The following is a 24,084-nucleotide window of genomic DNA, read 5'->3' on the forward strand; positions in this document are numbered from 1 at the left end:
TCCTACTATAAAGTCTGAAAAAGTTACCAGTAGTTTATTTTAATCAAGTTTTTCCCACTAAATTTCATTAGATTGAGCCTGAGGTGAGGTTTAGTGCCCCTATTTTCTGCCTAAATGCTTTGTTTATATAAATCTTTTTCTGTAAAGAAATGGAGAAAATAAAATGTGACAGAAAATGTAGCTTTGGGTATTTGAGGTTATGGTGTAGGGGAGAGTATTTACCTGTCTACTTCATTTATATAAAATGCCTTTTTGTATATAAGCTGTGTTATGGATCTTATGCTCCCCACAGATGTGTGTCTATACCTGATAGCTAAATTTGGTGACAGTTTACAGTGGTATAAATTACCCATTTGGACTGACTCTGATTTCACACTACTGGAAATCAGGAGTAACTATTGAAATCATTGGTGTTATGCCAATGTAGAACTAGTATGAAATCAAAACTAAACCTAATGGTATCTTACTTTTCCTAAGTGGTTTTTCCTACAATCCCTCTTTTCTGCCTCATTGGTTTGTAAATTTCATGTTTTATAAACCTGTTGAATGTGAAATCAGTACAAGTTTCTCTACTTCATGATTTATACCTCTATTTAGATTGCTGCTGGATTTGGCTGAGACTTCCCTAGGATCTATGCATCTATGAATTGTGCCAGTTTCCCCGAGGATGAATTTGGCCTATGAGGTTGATCAGAGGGCAGAATCAGGCTCTGAGGGCAAGATTTTCAAAAATGGGCACCTAGAGTTAAGTCCCTAATTCTATATTTAGGTACCTGGAAAGATAATCTCAGAACTGCAACATGTTCAGCACTTCCTGAGGCCTGCCTGTTTGTAGGTGTCTAAATACAGATTTAAGAAATTAACTTTAGACATCCACTTTTAAAAATCCTGGTCTAATGTTTTATTTGCTGGTTAAGTTCAATACATTGAATACAACACCGTGTAAGTCATTTAATGAGATTTTTAATACAGATATCAGTGCCTGGCATTAATCTTTATAAATTGCAGTCAAATCATGTACTGCTGTGAGTCCATTCATATATATTCACTGATATATATCCACATGAATGGTCTCATATATATTGCATTTTCCACTGATAAATGGTGAGTTGTGTAATGACAGTAACCTCTGACTAATGTGATAAGTAAAATCTTCCTTTCAAAAATTGTTATACTAAAATGTAATCCTACAACCTGGATATGAGAGCACTCCTCTGTTTTTAAAACTTGCTGGGGTTGGCGACTCTGCCCAGGAACAGCAGGCAGCTGGTACGATGCTCATAGATGAGAAACAGAAAGGGGCGGTCAACGACGAAGCGAATCTGAGTGGAAAGGGGCATGAACCCTACTGTAGTCACAGCTGCAGCCTCTGTGCCTTCCTCGTTCACAGTAATCGTGCCTTGGTGATTGAACTGTAAAAAAAACAAAACAAAACAAAACAAAACAGAAAATGCAGAATCCCTTTGGTTAGACTTTAAAGTCTTAGTATTTTGTCTTAGGTGAATTGCACTAGAATTAATTTGCTGAAAGCCTGGGGAACTTTAATTACAACATCACATCTTTTGTATCCTGCATGTGGCTTTCTTGTGTTTTCACTGGTAGCTCCTATATGGCATCAGTCCTCTGGCTTTGGCGAATCCCTTTCCTGACTGGTCATGACCTGACCCCTCCCAGAATTGTATAGTCTACCACCAGTGGTTCTCAACCAAGGGTACGTTTACCCCTGGGGGTACACACAGGTCTTCCAGGGGGTACATCAACTCATCTAGATATTTGTCTAGTTTACTGCAGCCTGCGTAAAAAGCACTATTGAAGTCAGTACAAACTAAAATTTTACACAGACAATGACTTGTTTATACTGCACTATATACTATACACTGAAATGTAAGTACAATATTTATATTCCAATTGATTTTATAATTATATGGTAAAAATGAGAATGTAAGCATTTTTTCAGTAATAGCGTGCTGTGGTACTTGTATTTTTGTGTCTGATTTTAGTAAGCACGTAGTTTAAGTGAGCTGAAACTTGGGGGTATGCAAGACAAATCAGACTCCTGAAAGGGGTACAATAGTCTGGAAAGATTGAGAGCCACTGGTCTACCACTATGTATGGAAAAAAAACACAGACTCCCTATGTTCCAGGAGAGGCAGGTATATTGTGTTATTTGCTTAGCTAAGCTGTGAATTATTGTCCTTTGTTGCCACACTTCAGATGACAGGAAATAATAAGTAGAAGAATGAGTGTAGAAGGGGAAAAATTACCATATCAATGATGACTTTCTCATCTGATATTCCAGAATAGTCGCCGTTGTTGTCAAACAGTGTTTCTATTCCCATGGATTTCAGATAATCCGTCAGGTCATAGCTCTTCTCCAGTTTAAATTTAGGCAGAACTACCTCTCTTGTTCTAGTTAGAAACAGAAATATTAAAGGTCTTAGAGAAATATACATCACATCCTCTAACTATGCATGTCAGTTCCATTCTTATCAAACAGGCATGACACTGACATATACAGGAGTCCTGCTCTATGTTCTCCCAGGCTTAATTTACTAAAAGGTAGGGCATTGTCTGTCTAAGCAGTTTTTCTAAATCTAAGGCCAAAAAAAAAACAAAAAAAACCAAAAACCACAACCCTATTAATGTATTACATGCTTATAATGCTTAAGACTTAACATCAGTTGTATTTCTACAGTATATAGTTCATGTTGAGATGACATAGGTATTATTAGCATATGCATCTATCTGTTATGAAACTCTCTGGCACAATAGGTTATAGTTTTACCAAGTACATACAACAGAGGTAATTTAAAGAGAGAGAGAGAGAGAGAGATCATTGTTTGTTCATAGATTATAAGGCCAGAAGGAACCATTATGATCATCTAGTCTGACCTCCCACATAACACAGAACATAGAGTTTTGCCAAGTTATTCCTGCATCAAGTCCATAACTTCTGGCTGAGCTAGATTAGTGGTTCTCAAACTGTGGATCAGGACCCCAAAGTTGGGGGAGTGGCTTAAACTTGCTGGGGCCCAGGGCCCAAGCCCCAGCGCCTGAGGCCGAAGCCAAAGCCTGAGGGCGGCGGGGTTTGGGCTTTGCCCCCCTTGCTTGAAGCGGTGAGGCTCTGACAGGCTCAGGCTTCAGTCCCTCTTCTTGAGGTTGTAGTAATTTTTGTTGTCAGAAGAGGGTCATGGTGCAATGAAGTTTGAGAACCCCTGAGCTCGACTGGATCTTTTAGAAAGACATCCAGTCTTGCTTTAAAGACTTCAAGTGATGTAGAATCCACCGCATTTCTCGGTAGGTTGTTCTAATGGTTAATTACCCTCACTGTGGAAGAAAAAATGTGCCCCTCTTCTCTATTCTGAACTTGTCCAGTTTCAGCTCTCCACCATTGCATCTCATTTATGCCTATGTCCACTAGATTGAAGAGCCGTCTGCGATCATAAATCTCTCCATGTAGGTAGCTATAGACTGCAGTGAGATCACTTCTTAACCTTCTCTTTAAGCTAAATAGATTGAGTTTCTTTAGTCTCTGAATGTAGGGCAGGTCATTCTTGTGTCCCTTCTGAACCCTTTCCATTTTGTCAACATCTTTATGAAGTGTCAACATCAAAAACGGACACGCTGTTCCAGTAATGGTCTCCCTAATGCTTTATATAGTTGTAACACACTGTACAAGCTCTACTTTACATCCCCCTGCTTATGCATCAAGGTATCACACTTGCTTTGTGTGTGCTCTATACCACAAAGCATCATGAGTTTATGTTCAGTTGGGTATCTGACATGACTCCGAAGTCCTTTTCTAGGTCATTGCTTTCTAAAATAGTCCCCCCCCCCTTCCTATAACTATGACCTACATTGTTGGTTGCTAGATGTATAACCTTGCATTTAACTATATTAAAATGCATATTATTCAAGTGAACCCAGCTTAGCATGTGATCCAGATTATTCTGTAGAATACTCTTGTCGGTATTATTTATCCCACACCAATTCTTCTGTCGTTTGTAATCTCTACCACCTAATATTTTTGTTTTCTTCTGGATCATTGATAAAGAGATTGAATAGCTTTGGGTCAAGAACAGGTCCTTATGGGATCCCACTGGGAATTCTCCCACTGGATGATTTTTCTCCCTTACAATTGTTCTTTGAGATCTATCATTTAACCAGTTTTTAATCTATTTAATATAGACAACAACACTGATTTTTGTATAATGCTAAGTTTTTAAAATCACCATGTAGTTCAGTACTAAGTTAAATATCTTCCAGAAGTCTATTATATCACTGTTTACTTTTATCAATTTAAACTTCAAGAAACTATATCAAGCTTGTTTGACAAGACCTATTTTACCTGTTTGTCATGCTCTTTTGCCATCTCTCCACCACCTGAGGGGTCAGTTGCTTCTCCAGTGCTTTCATGCCAGATAGTTTGTTTGGAAGCACAATCAGCATGCTGATGTTCCCCACGTATGGCAGCTGAAGCACACCACAGTCTAGCTCATGGTCTGCAGCAGCCAGGAAGTTTCCTTTGGTCTGCATCATAGGAACCTTTATTGTTTCTCTCTCATTCAGTCGGAAGGTCCGTTTGTTTGTCATTTCCACTGGAAACTTGTTTTCCCAAGTTCCTGTTAATATAGCAGAAAACCTCATCCTTATTTCTATATATAATTGTAGTTTGTAAATGAAAGATGTTAAAATATAATTTTAGTGATGAAGGCTTATTTGCAGATATCATTGCAAAATGTAGCCTGGCTGATCATTAAGTTGTGGCTGGAATAAGAGGGAATTTGTTGTGGCAACTTAGAAGTAAAAGCCTAGTTTTTAAAAAATGAACATGGAAAAATGTAAGCACATGATTTGCAAGTGTGTGTAGATGCCCAATTAGATGTTTGTCTGACTTTGCTGTACACATTTAAAGAAGTTTAAATGCACATGCTGGTCTCAAAAAAAAAAATCACTCTAAAATATAAAGTGGAAATCATTTCAAAGATATTGGAGAGAAAATGTAATTCTCAGATTATGAGCTTTAAAAGCAGATTGAGCTTTAAAAGATCTGATGTTGATGTTTGCAGATCAGTGTAATTCTGCTCAAAATTAGAATTCATCTTATAATATACTGTCTCATCAACATAACTAAATACAGCTAAATTTTAATTTCCATGTGAAACAAAACATTTACATTTTGCATATCAAAGCTTTGACTTCATTAAACTGAGAACTTTTAAACAAATATGCTACTGCCCGGACCGTCACTGGTGTTAGACTACCCAGTCTGTGAGGTGCTGCTCACTCTTGACTCAGTGAAGCTGAGGAAGTTCAGCACCTGGCAGGATCAGACCCGAAGGACCTGATCCAACTCCCGTTAAAGTCAGAGGAAGTCTTCCTATCGAGTTCTAGGGGATTTGGATCAGGGCTGGTGAAGACACTCTGAGGGACCCAAGTGTGCATGAATAGTCCAGTGAAGGTATGATATTAAAAGAATATAGTTGATGATCTGCCTTTTTAATGTAATGTTGTATTCATAATGATGGCTCTGGAAGGAGTTCGTCTTGTTTCTTTGTAGATGGACAGGTACAGTTAGAATTTTATATATTACATTTATTTTGGCTATTGGTATCTCCTTTTAAAATCAACGGCATTAGAATTAAGTGAGCAAATAAGTATAGAGCACAACAGTAAATGCATGGAGGAGCTAATACTGTAGAACTTTTTTAATAACCTTGTAATTGTGTGCAGTGTTAGGAAGTTGGTACCTTAATTTCGCTGCTGAAATTCCACCCACTAAACACATTTTCTATAACATGCATCCCATTTGATTAAGGAAGTCTGACTGTCACCTTTTGATCTTCACCTAGAAAGGCTTGGCTAAGTCTGCCATTGTGATTGCTTTTGGATGGCTAGTAATGTGGAGAGGATCAGATGCCTCACCTTTCATCCGAAAGTGTGTAATCATGTTGCCAGAGAGAACCTGGGGCTGTATGCGTAATTTTTATCAGCAGAGTAATAATGCATTGTGCAACAGGCGTCAGTTAAGTTTTTGTGTTCTAATATTTATACTAAAACTTTTCTGTAGCTCCTCCCCATCTATGGGTTTGTACTAGAGTTGTAGAATGTCTAACATTTTGGACTATTTTAAGAAAACAAAAATTGTATGAGAGAAGCCACATTACAGTTCAGTTTTATTTTTAAAAGCCCTTCAGGTGGATGGGTCTCAAAGGTGAAGAAATGGGAAGTATTGGGCCAGTAGTAGTTAGATTTAAAATTTAAAAAAAACAAACTCACTCCCCTTTTGGGAGGACAATTTTTTTTTTTTTAAGATTATTTTTTAAAGGACGGGGATGTCAAAGGGAAGCAGTGTGCTAACGCTAGGACTCATTCTAGGAAAGGCATGATAGCTTGCTGACCTAATACAGGGTGGTGGATTCACTGAAGGGCCGGGGTGTGAATGCACGAACTTCAGGATAGGGCTTAAGAAAGAAGCCCCAGACTTCTGTTGCACCTTTCAAAGGGTTTAAAAAACCAGCTGTGTAGCAACTTAGTCAGTTTGCCACTATAGAGGCGCCAACTGTAAAGAGGGTAGGGTGGGTGTGATGAGTCCTGCCTGTCCCCACTGACTCCTTGCCCCATTCCCGTCTCTCCCCACTGGCCGTTTGCCCCAGTCTCTTCCTCCCTTCCCCCCACCCCTTTCCCACCCATTCCCAGTCTCTCTCCCCAGGTTCTTCATGCTAGTCTCTTCCCCTCCCCTGCACCAGTCCCAGTATTTTTAACATGGCCAAAACCCTCATATTTCCTCTTAATTTTCTTCCTGAGACAGCTGAACCATTTTTGCTGAAATTCCCTTCCCCCAAAGTAGCTTGCATCAGATACCCAACATTGAAAAGTTGCCAAACTTTGTTTGTTTGGGCTGAAAGTTATAAGAAACTGAAAACCATTTCTTGTAATGTGATGTTTCAGGCAGTTTAACTCCAGGCAGCACTACCGGCGCTACCCATAATTAAAAACCGTACAAGAGACCACCTTACAACCCCCCCCCCCCAACCATAATGTATCCCAACCATAATGAATGCTGTTCTGCTCTACCTTTTTATTAGAAGACCACTTTTGTTAAGCTTGTAACTTTTGTCAGACCCTTGAGTAGACCCTGGGTACAGATCACTTTCTGCATCCGTTAAGCTCAGAGTCTTTGACCCTGGCTGATTCTCTGGATTCTGAACACTTTAAAACTCTTTATAAATGTGTGGGACTGAATTCAACCCACTTGTATCTCCCTTGAAGTCAGTGGAGTTACACCTGCTTATAGTAGGACTGAATTTGACCATTATTGCACACACTGCAGTGATCCTTCCTGCGAGAATAGTTTTGCATAGACTCCCTTAGCTATGACTGTTTTTCCTGAGGTGATGGATACAAACCATATATTGCCTCCTTGGGACAGGGACCGTCTTTTTGTTCTGTGTCTGTAGAGTGCCTGACACAGTGAGGTCATGGTCCATTGTAGTAGTGGTAATTAATTAATTAATACAAATTCTTAATACCCAGTAGGACTATGAAATAAAAACCAATTATTGTGGCCTAAGCTGTAGTCTAGGTTTTTGATTCATTCTTGGTTCCTCAGATTGTTGTGCTGCAAAACATAAATTAAATTAACCCATTGCTGAAAACTGAAATAATTTTTTTACCTTTAAAGTAAATACAGTTGAGAATCATCATCATTGTTGTCGGGTTGATGTTCACCAGAGCTTCTTTTATTAACCCTTTGGTCCGTTTCAGGATGCGCTCATTGGTTTTAGTGATGAAGGCAGGGTCTGAGAAGTCAGATGATTGGGCCTCAGCAAAGTAGTAATTTTTCGTGTTGTTTCTGAAATCATCCATAATGGAAAATTGCTTCCGAATATAAAGATCATTGACTGACCGCAGTGTGTAACCGAAATTGCGTCTGAAGAGCCGGTGAGTTAGTTTACGGAAGAGGTTGTGAATTGTCATAATCTCATACTTGGAGCTGGCGTTAATGAAATCTCTGAAGCCTAGAACAGACAGTACCTCCTGGTGTGTTTGTCCCTTCAGCCCTAATGAAATCATAGCCATTGCAGTGGAAATACCAACAGGAGCCATCAAAATGTTATCTGAAGAATTGGCTCTGTCCTTCAGACTCCGATAAAGGTTGAAGCCAAAGTTTGCATTGAGGATATTAAGACGCTGGATTCTGGTTTTACCGTGGAATAGCTCAAGAATATTTCCTTGCTGAATTTCAGAAACTGGATATGGATACGGAGAAGCATCAATTATGTCACTATAATCATAATCGCCAAATATCTTTTCCCAATCTAGATAGTCTTCCTCCTCTTCTTCCTCAGCAATCAAGTCATTGGTTATAGTGTTTTCCTTATGGAACTCTGGTGGAAATTTAGACATATCGTGGGTTTCATTTTCACGGGGATTTATAGTTCCAAAGTGCTTATTAAAGTCTTTGATCCCACAAAACACAGCTGTTATGATGAGAGAGAGAACAAACAAACGAAACAGGAGCTTCATTGTGACAGGTCAGAAGCTGGAAGACAATATATCATAGTGAGTAACTGTATAGTATCTGAGCTTTAAGAGGTTACCCTTTTCTTCAGTAGGTTGTTCAAATTAATGTTGAGTCCTACAGTGGATAGTTGGCTGGCTCCTGCAAAGATTTTTTTGGTGTGTGTAGCAAAGTTGAGACTCACCACTGTGGTGCCTCCTGCTGGTCATCTTGAGAATTGCTCTCCAGCATACAGAGCGCCTCCTCCTGGCCGGTGTCTTGCCTGCTGCTGGCCCCGTGTCCCTCCCGGACCCCGTTGCCTGTTATCTCAGGGTTCGGCCCCAGTAGTACCCCTTTGCTCTGGGTCTCCCCTCCCAGAGGAACCGCCAACCCTCTAAACCCACCTTTCCTCAGTGGCTACTGCCAGTCATCATCTAGCCCCCGCTCTCTGGGGCAGACTGCAGTCTGTCATGGCCACTCATCATTGGCAAGGGGGTAGGACCTGCTACCTTTTCCTATCCCTGGGCTGTTTCTCTGCAGCCCCAGTACCTTTGATAGGCCTACAACAAGGCCTGCAGCCTGGGGGTTTACCGGGCTGGAGCTCCCTTTGCCCTTCCCCAGCACTGCTCCACTTCAGGTACCTTGCTCTCAGGTCCTTCCCACTCCATGGCTAGAGTGAGACTCCTTCAGCTCCTGGCCCTCAGCCCTCTTATAAGGGTCAGCTGGGCCTCAATTGAGCTGGCCACAGCTGTGGCTGCTTCTCCAATCAGCCTAGTTTGGCTGCTTTTACCCCTGTTCCCCAGGAGTGGGGCAGCCACTCCGCTACAGTGTGTGATAGCCTTTCCATTTTAGTGGTGCCTAGTATAATTAATTCTTGCTCGTGTAATATCTCAAGCCTGGACCTGTCCTGGTCTGAGACCTTCAAGTTCATTAAACAGCAGTTGATTTCTGTCTATGGAGAAAGTGTCATTGCTTTCCAGCTTGTTTTACACACAATTAGCCCAGGTCTCTACTAAAATGCCCAGGTCTCTTGTATATTATAAAGTTTTAAGCTGTAAGAGTATGTGTACTTAAAAAAATTTAAAAAGCTGAAGTCTGATAGACAATAGCTTCCAAATGTTTGAATTTAGTAGGAAATCATTAGTTTAGAGCACATCAGAGAGATGCAAAGAAAACATGACAAATGTTTTATATTTGTAAAACATACTTTAAACATAAAGCAAATGGGATTTTTATGGGCAGTTTCTTTGAAAGGATGGAATTGAATGAGGATGGAATAAAGGAGATCTATGGACATAGCACAGTCCCTCAAGACATACGCATTTGTTTAACTTTATTTACTGAGATTAGTGTCATTGGGACATGCATGTGACTTTGCCAGAGCAGGGCCATATTTAGGTGCACGGTTCCGTAATTGTACAGGTTTTTCTGTTCCAGTCAGCTTCATCATTTACCCTTTTTTTGCCTAGATTTTTGAGGGAATTCTTTAGTTTTAATTTTTGGTTTTCTGGGCATTGTACCTATTATTTATTTGATTTATGTGTAGGATTATACAATGTATGATACTCCTTTTCCAAAGGTGGGATCGCTATATAATTAAAAGTAGAGCAGCAATAGCTTTTGTAATTATTAGAAATGCCAATGTTTTTCTTAGAAGAAAGGGTTTAGGATCAAATTGAAATGAAAGTAGCCTCGGTTATTTCTTCAGGGAAAGTGCTTTGGTAGAATCTGTTTTTCTTATGGAAGATTGTTCCTCAGTTATATGCACGCAACTCTTGTTGATCCCACTGAGTAGCATGAATGTCTCAGAGGGTAGAATTTGGCCTTATGGCTTTAAAATCAAGAGCTGCGCTTATATACATATTGTGTGAAGAGACTAGAAACCTGGCTTGCCAAGATGCCGGGTACCCACATTTCCCAGAAACAGTCCCTAGATATTTAAGCACATGGTCATATTGATTGTCTTGGTTAGTGACCTAAAATACATGCAAAAGCTGTAATTCACTGCTGTGATATCAACTAAGGATGGAATGCAAGGATTTGATAATATGCTGTTCTATGACAGAAAGGGGTGAAAGCAGTTGGAAAGTCAAACTCAGGATTTCTAAACCAGTATCCCATGGCTACACAAATTAACTCAGATTTTGTTAAAATTAATTATTTTTCTTGTTCCAGATAGGATTTATTTAGTTAAAGGTAAATGTTTAGAACTTGCAATGTAGGATAGTACCATTGAATGCCACTATTTCAAAGACCCTTATTTAAAACAGACAAAATGTTAAAAAACAAAACAAAGTGTGGGGGGAAAAACCCTTGGAAGAGGTTTCGAAAGAAGAGAATGTAAAGCCGTTCTTAAACAATGAAATAGAGAACTAAGAGGGAGGTGGGAAGAGAAATATTTAACATTTTTGTAGCATCCAGGTAATATCAGTCTCTCCTTTTCCCATCTGTTGATGTACATAAAGAATGAAAATGAATTATTGTCGCATTGGGAACCTTAAAACTATTTGAGATGAATATTCTAGATTGAAACCGAACATTGTTTAATCCTTAAGGACTTGTAACAGAACAGTACTAAAACCTGTGCTATATAGTGAGTGAAGTACTGTAGTCTTAATAGCTCACTTTTTTTATTATTATTATTATTATTTTTAAAGCAACTGATGGCTACATTTTTTCTTCCATACTGTTAGAGGTTAAGGTACTTCTCTGGAAAACCACTTCTGTGCAATAATCACTAACAAAAGACAATGCTGTCTGTGGTTCCTAGTTTTATATTCTCACCTTTTCCATAGACTAATGTATTGTTCACCCTCATTCTATTGTGGGCAAAGCATTTCCCCCGCTATTGGAATATATTTTTCTTTAAGATTTTAAATCCAGTTCAAACGATAATAATGTTCCTTACCTCCAAGCCACTGTGAAGAGAGGGATACGTTGAATAGCTAGAATAAGGCGAATTGCTGGGTTTAAATCTGAACTTTGATGCTAGTAAATTGTATGGCTCCCAAAGTAAACAGGCTCTAAATCAAACACTGCTAAATTTGCCTTGTCAGCCAAAACCCCTTTACTTGCTTAGTAGTCTCTGCCAAGTGATTTGTTGCTTCTTCCATGGATCTTTTGTTGATCTTATGGTTTTGTGGAGTGCTTACTTGCTTTTGCTCTGTCTGTGGGCTTGCAGGATGTGAAAGATTTTCTTCAAAAATGGTGTGTAAGAATGTGTATACTTTTGGATGATGTAGCTAGCTCTCTTTCTGTAGCTGTGCACTGTATATATACATATGACACATACAAAACAAAGTTAAAATAACATTAAGGTTTTGATGTCAGTCACTTGAAAGTGACTGCTGTTTATTACACTGGTCATAATTGTTTTACAGTGACTTTCTTCTCTCTCCATCTATTAGTTGTGTCTACCTGTTGTCTTGTCTCTTCTTGGATTGTAAATTCCTTGAGGCAGGGACCATCTTTTTGGGACTGTGGGAGTGTGTGTGGATGTGTGTAGTGCTTGATCCGTGATTGGGTTCTCTAGGTACTACTGCAAAACAAATAATAAACAATTATAGTAATACTTTGATAGAGGACTAGAAATTGCTGCTTGTTCAAGTTCATCAGCAATAAAGTAAGTTGAACAGCATTGTCCGCACCTTACAGGTTGCAGGAGGTGGTGATCAGAATCTGCATATAATCCTTAGGCCACACGTTCTGCAACTCTAAATTATCTTTTCTGTTATAGTGAGTCTATAGCTCTACAGTATTTTATCTGTAGCAGAAAGTGAGATGCTGTTAAATCAGCTTTGAAAATTAGTATTGCTAAGGCAGTGTAACACAATCAAATGATTATTCTTCCAATATCAGCAATTTTAAGAGTAACTACGTTATTATTAATATATTGAAACAGATGGAGAAACTAAATTCTGAAATGCTAGAACATCATCAGAATATGAGGCTATATTGACTGACTCTTAACAAGTGATTAAAATTATTGAAATCCCCTAATTATTTTTTCCTTTTCACGTTAGCTCACCAGACGTTTACCACCCATCAAGGAGGCCAAACCCAGGTTACAGAAGCTCTTCCGTGATTTTTGGCTGTATTCGGTACTTATGGGATTTGCTGTGGAGGGATCAGGTAGTATACTGTCCAGTGGGAAAAGATGCATTGATGGTAGACCTAGGTTTATATCGTGTGTAAGTGCAAATCAGCTGTTTAGCACTGACTATAGAGATCTAGAAGGACTAGGGGTAACCACAAGGCAGGTGTCTTACCCGGCACTCCTCTGATGACAGATTGCATTGTGTCCAAAGTGCCCTACTTTGCCGTGGACCAGACTACAGAAGCGTACAATTTATTATTGTTTACATCCTCAGTTCACAAGTGGCATGGGCTAGTTGGACTGTGCATGAAAATATAAATGTGTGATGGCTCTGATCTAGCATGGGAGGGTCAGGGATGACACACAGGCAAAGTAGAAACTGCTTATACGTTGAGAGGTTTCACCTGCAGCCATCTGAACAGGTTTATTACATGTTTGGAAAGTGAGCCATTAGTTTGAAGGTATATACCTGAATGTGTGAAAAGATGGTTTAAAGAGGTAGCACAAAACTTGGTGATACTTATTTTCATGGATTGAATCTTAATATCTGTTGGCGATAACCAACTGAGGATCAGTAGAAAAATCACTACACTAATTTTAGGTTTCTATAGTAGCCTCATCAGTTGACCCAGTATAATGGGAGTATATTAGGATGTTTCTCCTAGACATGGTTTGTCTTTCTCTCCCCTCCCTGCGCCTCCAAATTTCTACTACAGGTCTTTGGCCGGAAGAGTGGTATGAAGGGGTATGTGAGATAGCCACTAAGTCTCCACTGCTCACATTTCCCAGCAAAGAACCTCTTCGATCTGTTCTTCAGTACAACTCTGCCATGAAAAATGACACAGTGACTTCTGTAAGAAACTGTTTCTTCCATTATGCCCCTTCAGACTTAAAATAATATATTAGATAGTAACCAGCAGATGCTGCTTAGGACAGCAATATAATGTTTTCACCTGACTCCCTTCATTAAATAACAGCAGCTTTCCAAATGCACTGCTGCATCCTGTAAGCTGTGCATGACTTAGCAGAACAAAAAGCAAGAGTATTAAGTAGTACAAGTGTGTTTTTTGTTAGCGGCAGCAATCCTCTGTTGGCTAAATCAGGTCTTTGTGGGAAGGGAAACCTAATGATGTTTTTGTGTTTTCTCCTTTTGTGTCTGCAGATGAAATCTGCAGAACAGTGATGGGATGAATTTGGTTTTGGAGTAAAATGACATTCTGTAGTTCTCTCTATTAAAGTGGCTCCTAGCTGAGCCTTCATCTTTTGCCATTGCCTATGGCTTGGTACTTGTCCACTTTTTTCTCCCTATGTTTGCATGATAGACTGTAACAGAAATATGTGAGTTATTGTTTACAATGCAAGATAAAAAAGTCAAGGATGAATGACAAGTGTAAAACAGAGTCACATTCTTTGCTGGTATAACTTCATTCGTTACTCCAGCAGACAGTTTGTCCCTCACTTTTAATGAACTGTGTTGAGCTCTTGAACTTGACTTCTTCTGAGTAAGAGCATTGATGTTTCCTGCTGCCGCACGAATGCATCTTATGCACTATTCCAGTACTTCACTGTGTGCCACCAGTAAGTGCTATGTGCCTTTTTTATATCTTCTTTACCTGGATGCAAATGAGCGTGAAGGCTTTTTGTTTTTAAAGGCATGGTATAATCAGTAGTGTAACCTAGATTAAACCTTTTCAGAATGCAAATAAAGAGAGTGCCACCACGTTTGCTCGCTCCTTATTCTGAAGTTGCTTACCTTTAGGCTGAACTGAATGAGTTACGGAGCACCATCATAAATCTCTTGGATCCTCCTCCAGAAGTGTCTGCTCTGATCAATAAGCTGGACTTCGCTATGTCTACCTATCTACTGTCTGTTTACCGTCTAGAGTATATGAGGTATATTTTTATTACTACAGGTTGGTTTCCTAATCTTTGGTTTCTGGCATTTCATGAACCCTTCGGCCAAACTTGGGGACACAGGGTGAAATTCTGATTCTGGTTGAGTCAATGGGAGTTTTGTCATTGACTTCAGTGGGGCCAGGATTTCACCCTGGGAGTGAAATCTTCATCTCTGCCCAGGCCCGGTAGGGCAGGCAAAAGGGCTGCAGTGACATAAAGCGACCCAAAACCCCCAAGCCCCTGGTGTAGGAACAATGGAAGGCAGCTATAACGCTGCCTTCTGAAGAACCTCTTGCGAGTTTAAAACATCCTCAGCTCTGTCTCCCCTGGACTGCGAGTCCTGTACCAAACCTCTTGGAGGCATAGCACAGACTGTCATCCATGATGCTTCAAAGTTATCATGGTTACGGAATCAGTAGATCCGATATACAATTGTTGCTCTTGACTGGTGCATTTCGGCATTGCAATTAAAAATACACAGAAATAGACACTGGCAAGTCAGTACATTAAATGGATACAAAATTCCTAATGACTGCTATCAAAGAATGACTGTGGGTGAGAGCTGAAGAGGGCTCTTACTGGAGAAGGTGGGAACAACCGCTAAGTTGTATGTCTGTTTGGCATTAAACAATAAGGACAAATATTTTTATTCACAAAAGCCTTTCAGACATACTGTAAATGCAGTTTTTTAAATACTGGTAGGCATTGCCATATTGAGCAAATGCAGCATGTAAAGAAGAGTAGGGTCTCTGTTTGTTTGTAGAAATACACCAAAAACAACTCACCAAATTGGTGAACTTTGTGCAAGTTTTCCCACTTCCAATAGCAATGTGAATTGTTTGCTTAGTAGCAAAAAATGTTTCCCCCAAACCCTTGTTAATTGAAAATAGACCCAAAGGCTCAGGTGTTAAATCTTATTGTAATTTAGTTTCTTGATGTGTGGGTATGTACTATAGCAGTGTTTCTCAAACTGGGGTCCCCAAGGGTATTCCAGGGTCTGCAGGCCCCGCTGATCAATTTCTCCCACTCCCTCCCAGCGCCTCCTGAACGCTAAAAGTCCGGCGGCTCAGCGGGGCTAAGGCAGGCTTCCTACCTGCCCTGGCTCCTGGAAGCGGCTGACATATCCCTGTGGCCATGGGTGGGGGCGGGGGTCTCTGTGTGCTGCCCCCACCCTGAGTGCTAACTCTACAGCTCCCATTGACCAGGAACTGCATCCAGTGGGAGCTGTGAGGGTAGTGTCTGCAGGCAGGGGCAGCGCGTGGAGACCCCCTGGCTCCCCTGCCTAGAAGCTGTTGCCAGAGGGATGTGCACCCAAACTCTTTCCCTCCCAGAGTCTGAACCTTGAACCCCCTCCCACACCCCAACCCCCTGCCCCAGCCCAGAGCCTGCACCCAAAATCCTTCCAGAGGCTGCACCCCCTCCCGCACCCAAACTCCCTGCCTGAGCCTGGTGAAAGTGAGTGAGGGTGGGGGAGAGAGAGCAATGAAAGGCGGGGGGAATGGACAGAGTGGGGATGGGGCCTCGGAGAAAGGGTGGGGTGGGGACTCGGGGAAGGGGGCAGGGGAGTGGAGAGGCTTGGGGGTCCCTGAAAAATTTTAAATCAAAATGAGGGTCCTTGGGTTGCTAAAGTTTGAGAGGTTTCAGAGTAGCAGCCGTGTTAGTCTGTATTCGCAAAAAGAAAAGGAGTACTTGTGGCATCTTAAAGACTGACAAATTTATTTGAGCATAAGCTTTCGTGAGCTGCAGCTCCCTTCTTTGGATGCATTCAGTGGAAAATACAGTGGGGAGATTTATATACATAGAGAACATGAAACAATGGGTGTTACCATACACACTGTAACGAGAGTGATCACTTAAGGTGAGCTATTACCAGCAGGAGAGTGGGAGGGGGGAAGACCTTTTGTAGTGATAATCAAGTTGTCTGGTATGGTAACACCCATTGTTTCATGTTCTCTATGTATATAAATCTCCCCACTGTATTTTCCACTGAATGCATCCGATGAAGTGAGCTGTAGCTCACGAAAGCTTATGCTCAAATAAATTTGTCAGTCTCTAAGGTGCCACAAGTACTCCTTTTCTTTTTAAAGTTTGACAATCGCTGCACTATAGGGATGAGGCATGGTTTCCATGTTTAGTTTTGTCTGATTGTGTTACATTATTATCCTCCTAGGGTATTGCGTTCAACAGACCAAGATCGCTTCCAAGTGATGTTTTGCTATTTTGAGGATAAAGCTATTCAAAAAGACAAATCTGGTAAGATTACCTCAGCTATATGCTACCTGAGAAAGTAAAATTTGTCTGGCTAATATCTTTTAGAACAAAATTAATGGAATTAGGTCAATTTTAAGTGAACCTGCATTACATGGATATGCTTTAAAGTATGAAGTATTTTGAATTGTGCATGTCAGAGATAGTCTTTGACTTTATCAGAAGTGGACCGTACATTTTGGCTTGGTGGCCAGAAAGCCATTGCAAATGAACTCTTTAGATCGCAGCTGACCACTAACTGCTTATTTTTCTTACAACATAGCATGTAGGCAATATCTGCTTGTGCTCTCATTTCTTACTAACGCTTACTCCCTTTGGGGGCAAAACGCTCTGTTACATACTTTCTGTTGCGCTAAGCTCCTGTCTCTTAACCTGTAATAAGGCCAGATGTGAAATGGGAAAAAAAGTGGTCTAGCTGCTTTGCTCCAGGGTGGGGTTGTTGCACAGTGTGCGCCTGTTTCAGGAGGCGTGTTAGGCTACGTCTACACTACACAGCTTTTAGCGATATGGCTGTGTCACTGCAGCTCTGTCTCTACAGCCGAGCCGCTAAAAGTTGTGCAGCACAGCTGCTGTTCGTCCGGTCTCCTGCCGACAAAAAATGCCCCCCCCAATGAGCCGCATTTGTGTTGTTGGCAGGGTGGTGTTAACACCGACGGAAGACACACATTTTGTCATTCAGTTGCCAGTATAGACATAGCCTTAGAGAATTGCAAGTCACCTTTATGTTCAGAGTAGTCTGGTCATTATTAAAAGTTTTGACTTGAGTCAGTGCAGTGTGTGCATACGCAATGACATAGTCCTAGTATGGAGTAGGTATACTCAGTGTTTCAGTCAAATTTCCTATAAATTGTGTCAGTGTAAACTTTAAGCAAATAAAAAATATCCATCAGCTGATACTAGCTGAAAACGGTGAGGGGAAGAAGACTAAATCAGACAGGACAGTCTTCTCCATTAAAATTTCACTGATGAAACAGCATTATGGTCACTTGTCACTATATGCATGAAGAGGTTTGATTGCAATTTATGGAACTACTTTCTGGTTCTCAACATATTTTGGGTAGTCCATTGAATCAAAACCATTGCCAAAGATTTGTGTTCAGAGTGAGGTTTTGTAGCAACTCCTGCCCAAGTGCTTTTTTCTGAAACTCCTGAAGTTGATAATTGGTCCCATCACCACTCTTTGTTGTTGGGTTATTAATAGCTCTAACTTAGTATGTAAACGTGATTGCAATTACACTTCCTCCCCAGCCGCCACTGAGAAATGTACATGTTTATCTCTTGTCATTTCATCTGGATTATATAGAACTGCAGCAAGTGTAAGGTAGTAAATATGTAGGAAGAATCCCTTGAGTATAAATGCCCCCTATTAAACTACAGTATAACCTGTAGAAACCACTCTTACCAAATAGCTAAACTGTTCATGTTTTAATTTGAGATATTCTATTGATAAACAAAGTTACTATTTTGCAGAGCTGTGGCATATAAGAGGAGGAGGATACTGCTAAATGCTATTTTCAACTGGTGGTGGCTTATTTTCAACTTTAAAAAAAAAACTTGCTCTTGCTGGAATGAACATTATTTAGAATTGTAAAGCAGCTTGATTCAGTGTTGGCTGAGTGCAAATAAACATGTTTAACTGTTAATGGTGCAGTATCCAAGGAAAATTTAATTCTTATAACAGAGCACAAAATTTTTCTTGATTCTTCTCCAGGGATGATGCAGTGTGTGATAGCTGTTGCAGATAAGGTGTTTGAAGCTTTCCTTACGATGATGGCTGATAAAGTAAGCTAAGTGGGAAGGAGAACTGCAGTGTAAAGTGTGTGTGTGTGTTTGTTTTTTTTGTGAAAGTCTTTTTAAAAACACAGAAGTGTCATGCCTCTCTTTGGAATATCTAGGCTAAAACTAAAGAGAATGAAGAGGAGCTGGAGCGACATGCTCACTTTCTCCTAGTGAATTTTAACCACATTCACAAGAGGATCAGGAGGGTTGCAGACAAATACTTATCTGGTCTTGTAGATAAGTGAGTATAGACATCCCTGCTATATTACCTTTTTCAGACTGCCTACTTGGTTATCAAGAAGAAGAATGCATTTGTATAGGGCATTCATTTAGATTTCGTGACTGCCAGTTCTGTCAAACAGTCATTTTGTACATAGCAAAGATGAAAATTTCTGATGGTTAAAAAAGGCCTAGAGGGCTACTAAAATGTTATCCTGGTTCTGAAATCCATCCCATTTGAAATCCTTGCTTAGTTACTATTGCAATCCTCTTCCTAGTATCCACACAAGATGATCCACATCGCAGAATGTTAAATGCAAAACTATACTCTGCTTTATCATGCTGTGTGTAATTCAACTAAGCTTTCAGTGCCCTCTGCTGGCCAGTAGTGTGTAGTGCATTTAGTATGTGTTTTTACAGAAAATACTGAAAATCAAGAACAAAACAAAATGTAGGTTAAAATGGTAATCTGCTCTTTAGTTCCCTTTCCTTTCCTCCTTGGCACACATGGGTGATACGGAGCTGAAGTCATGTAGCCTGACGTTATTGCCTTGATTTTCAATGGGAGTTGTGTACCCGATTGCCTCTGTGCCCTTGGAAATCTCCCCTCTGAGTCTGCCTTCAAAGAGAGCTTTTGACAACTCCAATCTGTTGTGAGCCATGATCAACTTAATCCCTTATGTTTGGTATAGGTTTACACATAGAGACATTGCTCTGTGTGTATCTTCTGCGCCTTTTGGTGAAGGCATAATTTTTTTCACCTGTCTATTCAGTGTGAACTTGTTTTATTTTAGGTTCCCTCATTTACTGTGGAGTGGAACTGTGCTCAAGACCATGTTAGATATCCTCCAGACGCTGTCACTCTCTCTCAGTGCGGTGAGTACTTTATTAACCCTTTTATTGCTGATAGAAAGTGCATGTATATTGACCAAAGTTTTCATAACAGTGGAACAGAGATACCAGATACAACTGAAGGTGCATGTTTGCAAAACATACCTTATACATCATTCAACAATGAAGTGGCTAAGTGGTGTAGTGTTACCCCCCCCCTTTTTTTCTTTGATTTAAATTATTCATTTCACATTGATAATGATTTTGCCTGAAGATCTGCTTATTTGGAGTTTTAAGTTGCTTGATAATATCCAAGAAAAGACACCTTTCATAGTAAAAAGACAAGGAGTACTTGTGGCACCTTAGAGACTAACCAATTTATTTGAGCTTATGCTCAACTAAATTGGTTAGTCTCTAAGTTGCCACAAGTACTCCTTTTCTTTTTGCTAATACAGACTAACACGGCTGTTACTCTGAAACCTTTCATAGTAACTTACATTTCTGAAATCACCTTAAATCCAAAGATCATAAATTATGTTACAAACATTATTAATCAGTTAAAACTCAGAATCCCTATGCGAGGTAAGAAGTGTGCAGTTTGATTATTTTAATTTAGGATTAATGCATTATTGTATGTAAAGTGTTTTGAAGAAAGAAAAGTGCTATAGAAGTACTATTTTATTTATTTTCTCATGTTTCGTTTTAAACCATAAGATAGTTTATAGTTATGGTCATGTTGAAAACAAAACCAAAATGCAAGAGTCTGCTTTGTGGGATGGATAGTGTCATTAGCAAACTGACTTAACAAAGCAAAAAGTGTAGCCTGTAATGAACAAGTCAATCAGACATGGGTGAATTGCTTCTTTTTGAGACTTTAACATGCTTTATTTTAGGACATTCACAAGGACCAACCATACTATGACATTCCAGACACCCCGTATAGAATCACTGTCCCTGATACATATGAATCAAGAGAGGTAAGTGGTTTCTCTTGATGAGGTGGTCAAAAGCAGTTTAATTGACTTGTCTCAGTCAGCTACTCCGAACAGTCTTGTTTTGAAGGTGCCTTCTAAGGTAAGGCTCATGAGCTGTAATTTAGCTACCAGACATTTTGAAGTTCATTCTGAATTTCCCTGTTTCAGAATTGCACCTTACTAAAGCATAACAGTTTTCTGCCTCCCAGAACACACTTTTTGTAAATAGGCTGCAATATCCTAATGCCATTAAAAGTCTCTTGAGCTGTCTCTGGCTGGTGCCCTTAATGTTGCTTACTATGCCACTAAGCACAATGCTGTTTGTGGATTATTGGCTGGCTGACTGGTGTATCAATGCACTTTTCCTAGAGTATAGTGAAGGACTTTGCTGCCCGGTGTGGGATGATTCTTCAAGAAGCAATGAAATGGGCTCCTTCTGTCACAAAGTCCCACCTTCAGGTAACTAACTTGAATTTGTGAAGAAATAATTTACGATCCTCAGAAATGTACAAAGTTCACCTACCTTGAAATCACCGTATATCATTCGACTAAATGCATTTATACTTATTTTGTAACTTTTTGGCTATTCTGATTCCTTATTTTTCCCTGCCCCCCACAATAATGGAAGCATCACTAAAATCAGTAGCAATTTAATTTTGTTTTTGAAGTAGCCTTCAAACAATATCTTTGCTAAGTTGTTCAAATTAATGTTCAGTACTTCAGCCATTCTGTTCCGCTTTGATTCTATGTTAAGAATGCAGAATGTTGAGGAGGTTTAATTACTCTCTGATTCAGTGTTATGCGAGTGATACATTCTGATTAATGTGCATAAAAATTCATGCATTTTTAAATTCTCAGCAGGTGATCAGAATGCAACATCTTTGCTGCTTTGCTATTAGAGAGAGGTTTTCTCAGACTTTTAATTCTCTTTCAAATACAGTAGAACCTTTGCTAACTTAAAAGACCATGGTAAACTACTGAATTTTGTGACTTAGCAAGTAAGGACTTTATCCTGCTGCTAATACCTTTTGCTGAGTCGTGGTAGCATGGGAGCAGGATAACATCTCTGTTAACCCTGTCCTGGGAGGTGGGGATTAATCTTTAGTGCAGGTTAGAGTTTCTAGAGTAACCTGCTTTCTGTTACCTCTCTTCCTCCCTCAGCACTGATGTGGCAGTTTCTGGAGAGGCTCAAGAATAGTCTGTAGTACTTCAGATCTACCTGTTACATTTGTATTCCCGCCTGTAAAAGAAGGGTGGACACTAGTTTTTCAATCTTCATTCTAGCAGAGCAAGACAGTTAGTGTTTCCATCTCACTTCATCTTACATGGAGTCTAAAATGCCTCTTTTTGCAGAACATTTGTGCTTGGTTTTCAAAATCACGATCTTTGCTTCAAACTTTAGATCCCTATTAGGTTTGCTTCATCCTCTGTACAAAAGAGAGAAAAATCCCTTTTTATTTTAGGCTTCTAGGATGAGAGTTTCAAAAGGGCCTAATGTCTTAGGAACTCTTAGGAACAAAAGTCCTGCTTTCCTAGTGCTGAGGGAGCAATGTTTAGAAAGGAAAACAAGGAGTCAACCTAATTAAATTGTCAGATGTGTGTATAATAAATCTTTTGGTAGTTTAATGTGTGTAATACTTGAAATGAGCTAGCTGCTCTTGAAAATTACAGTGCTCTTCAAAGGAATCTGATTCCTTGCCTCTTAGGAGTACCTAAATAAACATCAGAATTGGGTGTCAGGCTTGTCTCAGCACACCGGGCTGGCTATGGCTACAGAAAGCATTCTCCACTTTGCAGGCTACAACAGACAAAACACCACCCTGGGGGTGAGTATCGGGCATCAACAAAGTAATCCTATATGCTGTAAGTCATGCATATCATAAATAACATACCAGGTGTCCATTCTGGAGCATCCCTTGTTTTGAAATGAAGAGGAATGTGTCTTTTAAGCATGTTCTTCCTCCTTTGAATGGTTGGGAGGTAAGAGATACTACAAGTTAAACTGTAAATCTTGTGTCTTTAAGCACAAAACTGTATATTCAAGTCTTTGATGTACTTTTAGCAAGGGTTTAGTATTACATATGTCATTTTTAAGTGATATATAAATAGAAATGCGCTAACTATTTGTAGAGTCTGAAAAGGCCCGTGTGCATGTACGTATGTGGACTTTGTTACATTACACTACTTCATGTGTACTGTTAAGCTGCATTAGATGTTTATACTCTGACAATATACTTTCTCAAATCAATAGATGAAAGTCTTCCTTTTAATGATCATCTGAGTGACTAAGGCCCTGCACATCAAAATGAAAATAAAACCCTTTCATTGTTAATCAGAAAGGCAGACTGTCTTTTTCCTCATCTCTTGTTTTATTACTTTGGACCTCGGTTCGCTGCTGTAAGCAAAACCATGGTTATTGCACAAGCATGACATCCGAAGTATGTAGTACAAATAGTTGTGACAAGTTTATCTATCTGCCAGTGAACTGAGCAAGCCCTAGGCAGGACTGCAGAAGACTGTTATTAACTGAATGCTGGATTTTCAGTGTTCTTGCTGAGCCTTGTGGATTTTCTGTTGAGACTCAATATCAGGGTGGTGATTTTAAAATAGAAATTAGATGATTCTTGCCTGATTGCACCTAGCTAATCCACACTGATTTGTAATCCATAGGAATTTTGGCCCTTTTGAGAAGGGGAATATAGAGAAGTAATTGTATTTTTGCTTATTTGTTTTGAAATTGCAATACAAGTAGTTCTGAAATTTTGGCTGTATCAAGACTTGTCCTGAGTTTGGGGCATAGATGTGCTATCCCAGGAGATCCCAAACAGAGTAGTGACTCGGAGTCATATTTCTCAGGAGCCCTTATGTTATGCAAAGGGGTAGGGGGATGGTGAGTGCATGACCGTCTATTGTCAGAGGCAGAATGCTCCCTCCTTTGCACCTAGACAGCTCTGCAAGCTGGCACATGAGGAGGACTCAGCCATGGTTCTGCATGCTCCTTGCCCCTTTCCCCCTCTTTGACGCTATTCATTAGAATAGGAGTCATAGCCTCATGGAGGCTGCTCTTCCCTATACCCAGGGCCCTGCCAAATTCACGGTCCATTTTGGTCAATTTCACGGTCATAGGATTTTAAAAATCGTAAATGTCATGATTTTAGCTATTTAAATCTGAAATTTCACAGTGTTGTAATTGTAGGGGTCCTGACCCCAAAAGGAGTTGGGGGGGTGTCACAAGGTTATGGGGGGGCACGGTTTTGCTACCCTTATTTCTACACTGCTGCTGGTGGTAGCGCAGCCTTCAGAGCAGGGTAGCTGGAGAGCGGCGGCGGCTGGCCGGGAGCCCTGCCCTGAAGGTCGAGCTGCTGCATGCAGAGCTGGGCCCTCAGTCAGCAGCCACCACTCTCCGGCCACACAGCTCTGAAGGCAGCAGCGCAGAAGTAAGGGTGGCATGGTATGAAATCTGTATAGTACAGGGTAAAAGCACACAAAAGACCAGATTTCATGTGGGGGGAGACCAG

The 24,084-nt window shown here is 40.1% G+C and overlaps 2 protein-coding genes across 7 annotated transcripts in view; one reads left to right on the forward strand and one right to left on the reverse strand.

Moving 5' to 3' along the window:
- The window catches only part of PI4KA (phosphatidylinositol 4-kinase alpha), a 101,178-nt gene that overhangs the window by 40,640 nt on the left and 36,454 nt on the right, over positions 1-24,084 (forward strand). For all 6 annotated transcript variants that reach the window (XM_073312507.1, XM_073312502.1, XM_073312503.1 and 3 more), the window contains exons 20-29: positions 12,526-12,634; positions 13,316-13,452; positions 14,359-14,492; positions 16,666-16,748; positions 18,475-18,545; positions 18,659-18,783; positions 19,556-19,637; positions 20,486-20,569; positions 20,936-21,025; positions 22,273-22,392. In XM_073312507.1, the coding sequence (XP_073168608.1) occupies positions 12,526-12,634; positions 13,316-13,452; positions 14,359-14,492; positions 16,666-16,748; positions 18,475-18,545; positions 18,659-18,783; positions 19,556-19,637; positions 20,486-20,569; positions 20,936-21,025; positions 22,273-22,392 (1,035 nt within the window). The remainder of the gene's footprint in view (positions 1-12,525; positions 12,635-13,315; positions 13,453-14,358; positions 14,493-16,665; positions 16,749-18,474; positions 18,546-18,658; positions 18,784-19,555; positions 19,638-20,485; positions 20,570-20,935; positions 21,026-22,272; positions 22,393-24,084) is intronic.
- Positions 878-11,606, reverse strand: SERPIND1 (serpin family D member 1). The gene is made up of 5 exons (XM_073312509.1): positions 11,412-11,606; positions 7,677-8,545; positions 4,349-4,622; positions 2,265-2,409; positions 878-1,412 (listed from the first exon to the last, which is right to left on the reverse strand). Exons 2-5 carry the CDS (start codon positions 8,527-8,529, stop codon positions 1,221-1,223), a joined length of 1,464 nt encoding a protein of 487 aa, XP_073168610.1. The 5' UTR covers positions 8,530-8,545; positions 11,412-11,606; the 3' UTR covers positions 878-1,220.

Source organism: Lepidochelys kempii, chromosome 15 (genome assembly GCF_965140265.1).
Source record: "Lepidochelys kempii isolate rLepKem1 chromosome 15, rLepKem1.hap2, whole genome shotgun sequence".
NCBI classification, from domain to species: Eukaryota; Metazoa; Chordata; order Testudines; family Cheloniidae; genus Lepidochelys; species Lepidochelys kempii.

Bases quoted from the DNA above. Each gene is read 5' to 3' on its own strand.
- SERPIND1 (XM_073312509.1), bottom strand. From the start codon at position 8,529: ATGAAGCTCCTGTTTCGTTTGTTTGTTCTCTCTCTCATCATAACAGCT. The intron at 2,410-4,348 runs GTAAAATAGGTC...GTTTCTAACTAG, and splicing joins CAAAAGAGCATGACAAACAG to AACAAGAGAGGTAGTTCTGC. The intron at 1,413-2,264 runs GTAATTTTTCCC...TTTTTTTTACAG, and splicing joins AGAAAGTCATCATTGATATG to TTCAATCACCAAGGCACGAT.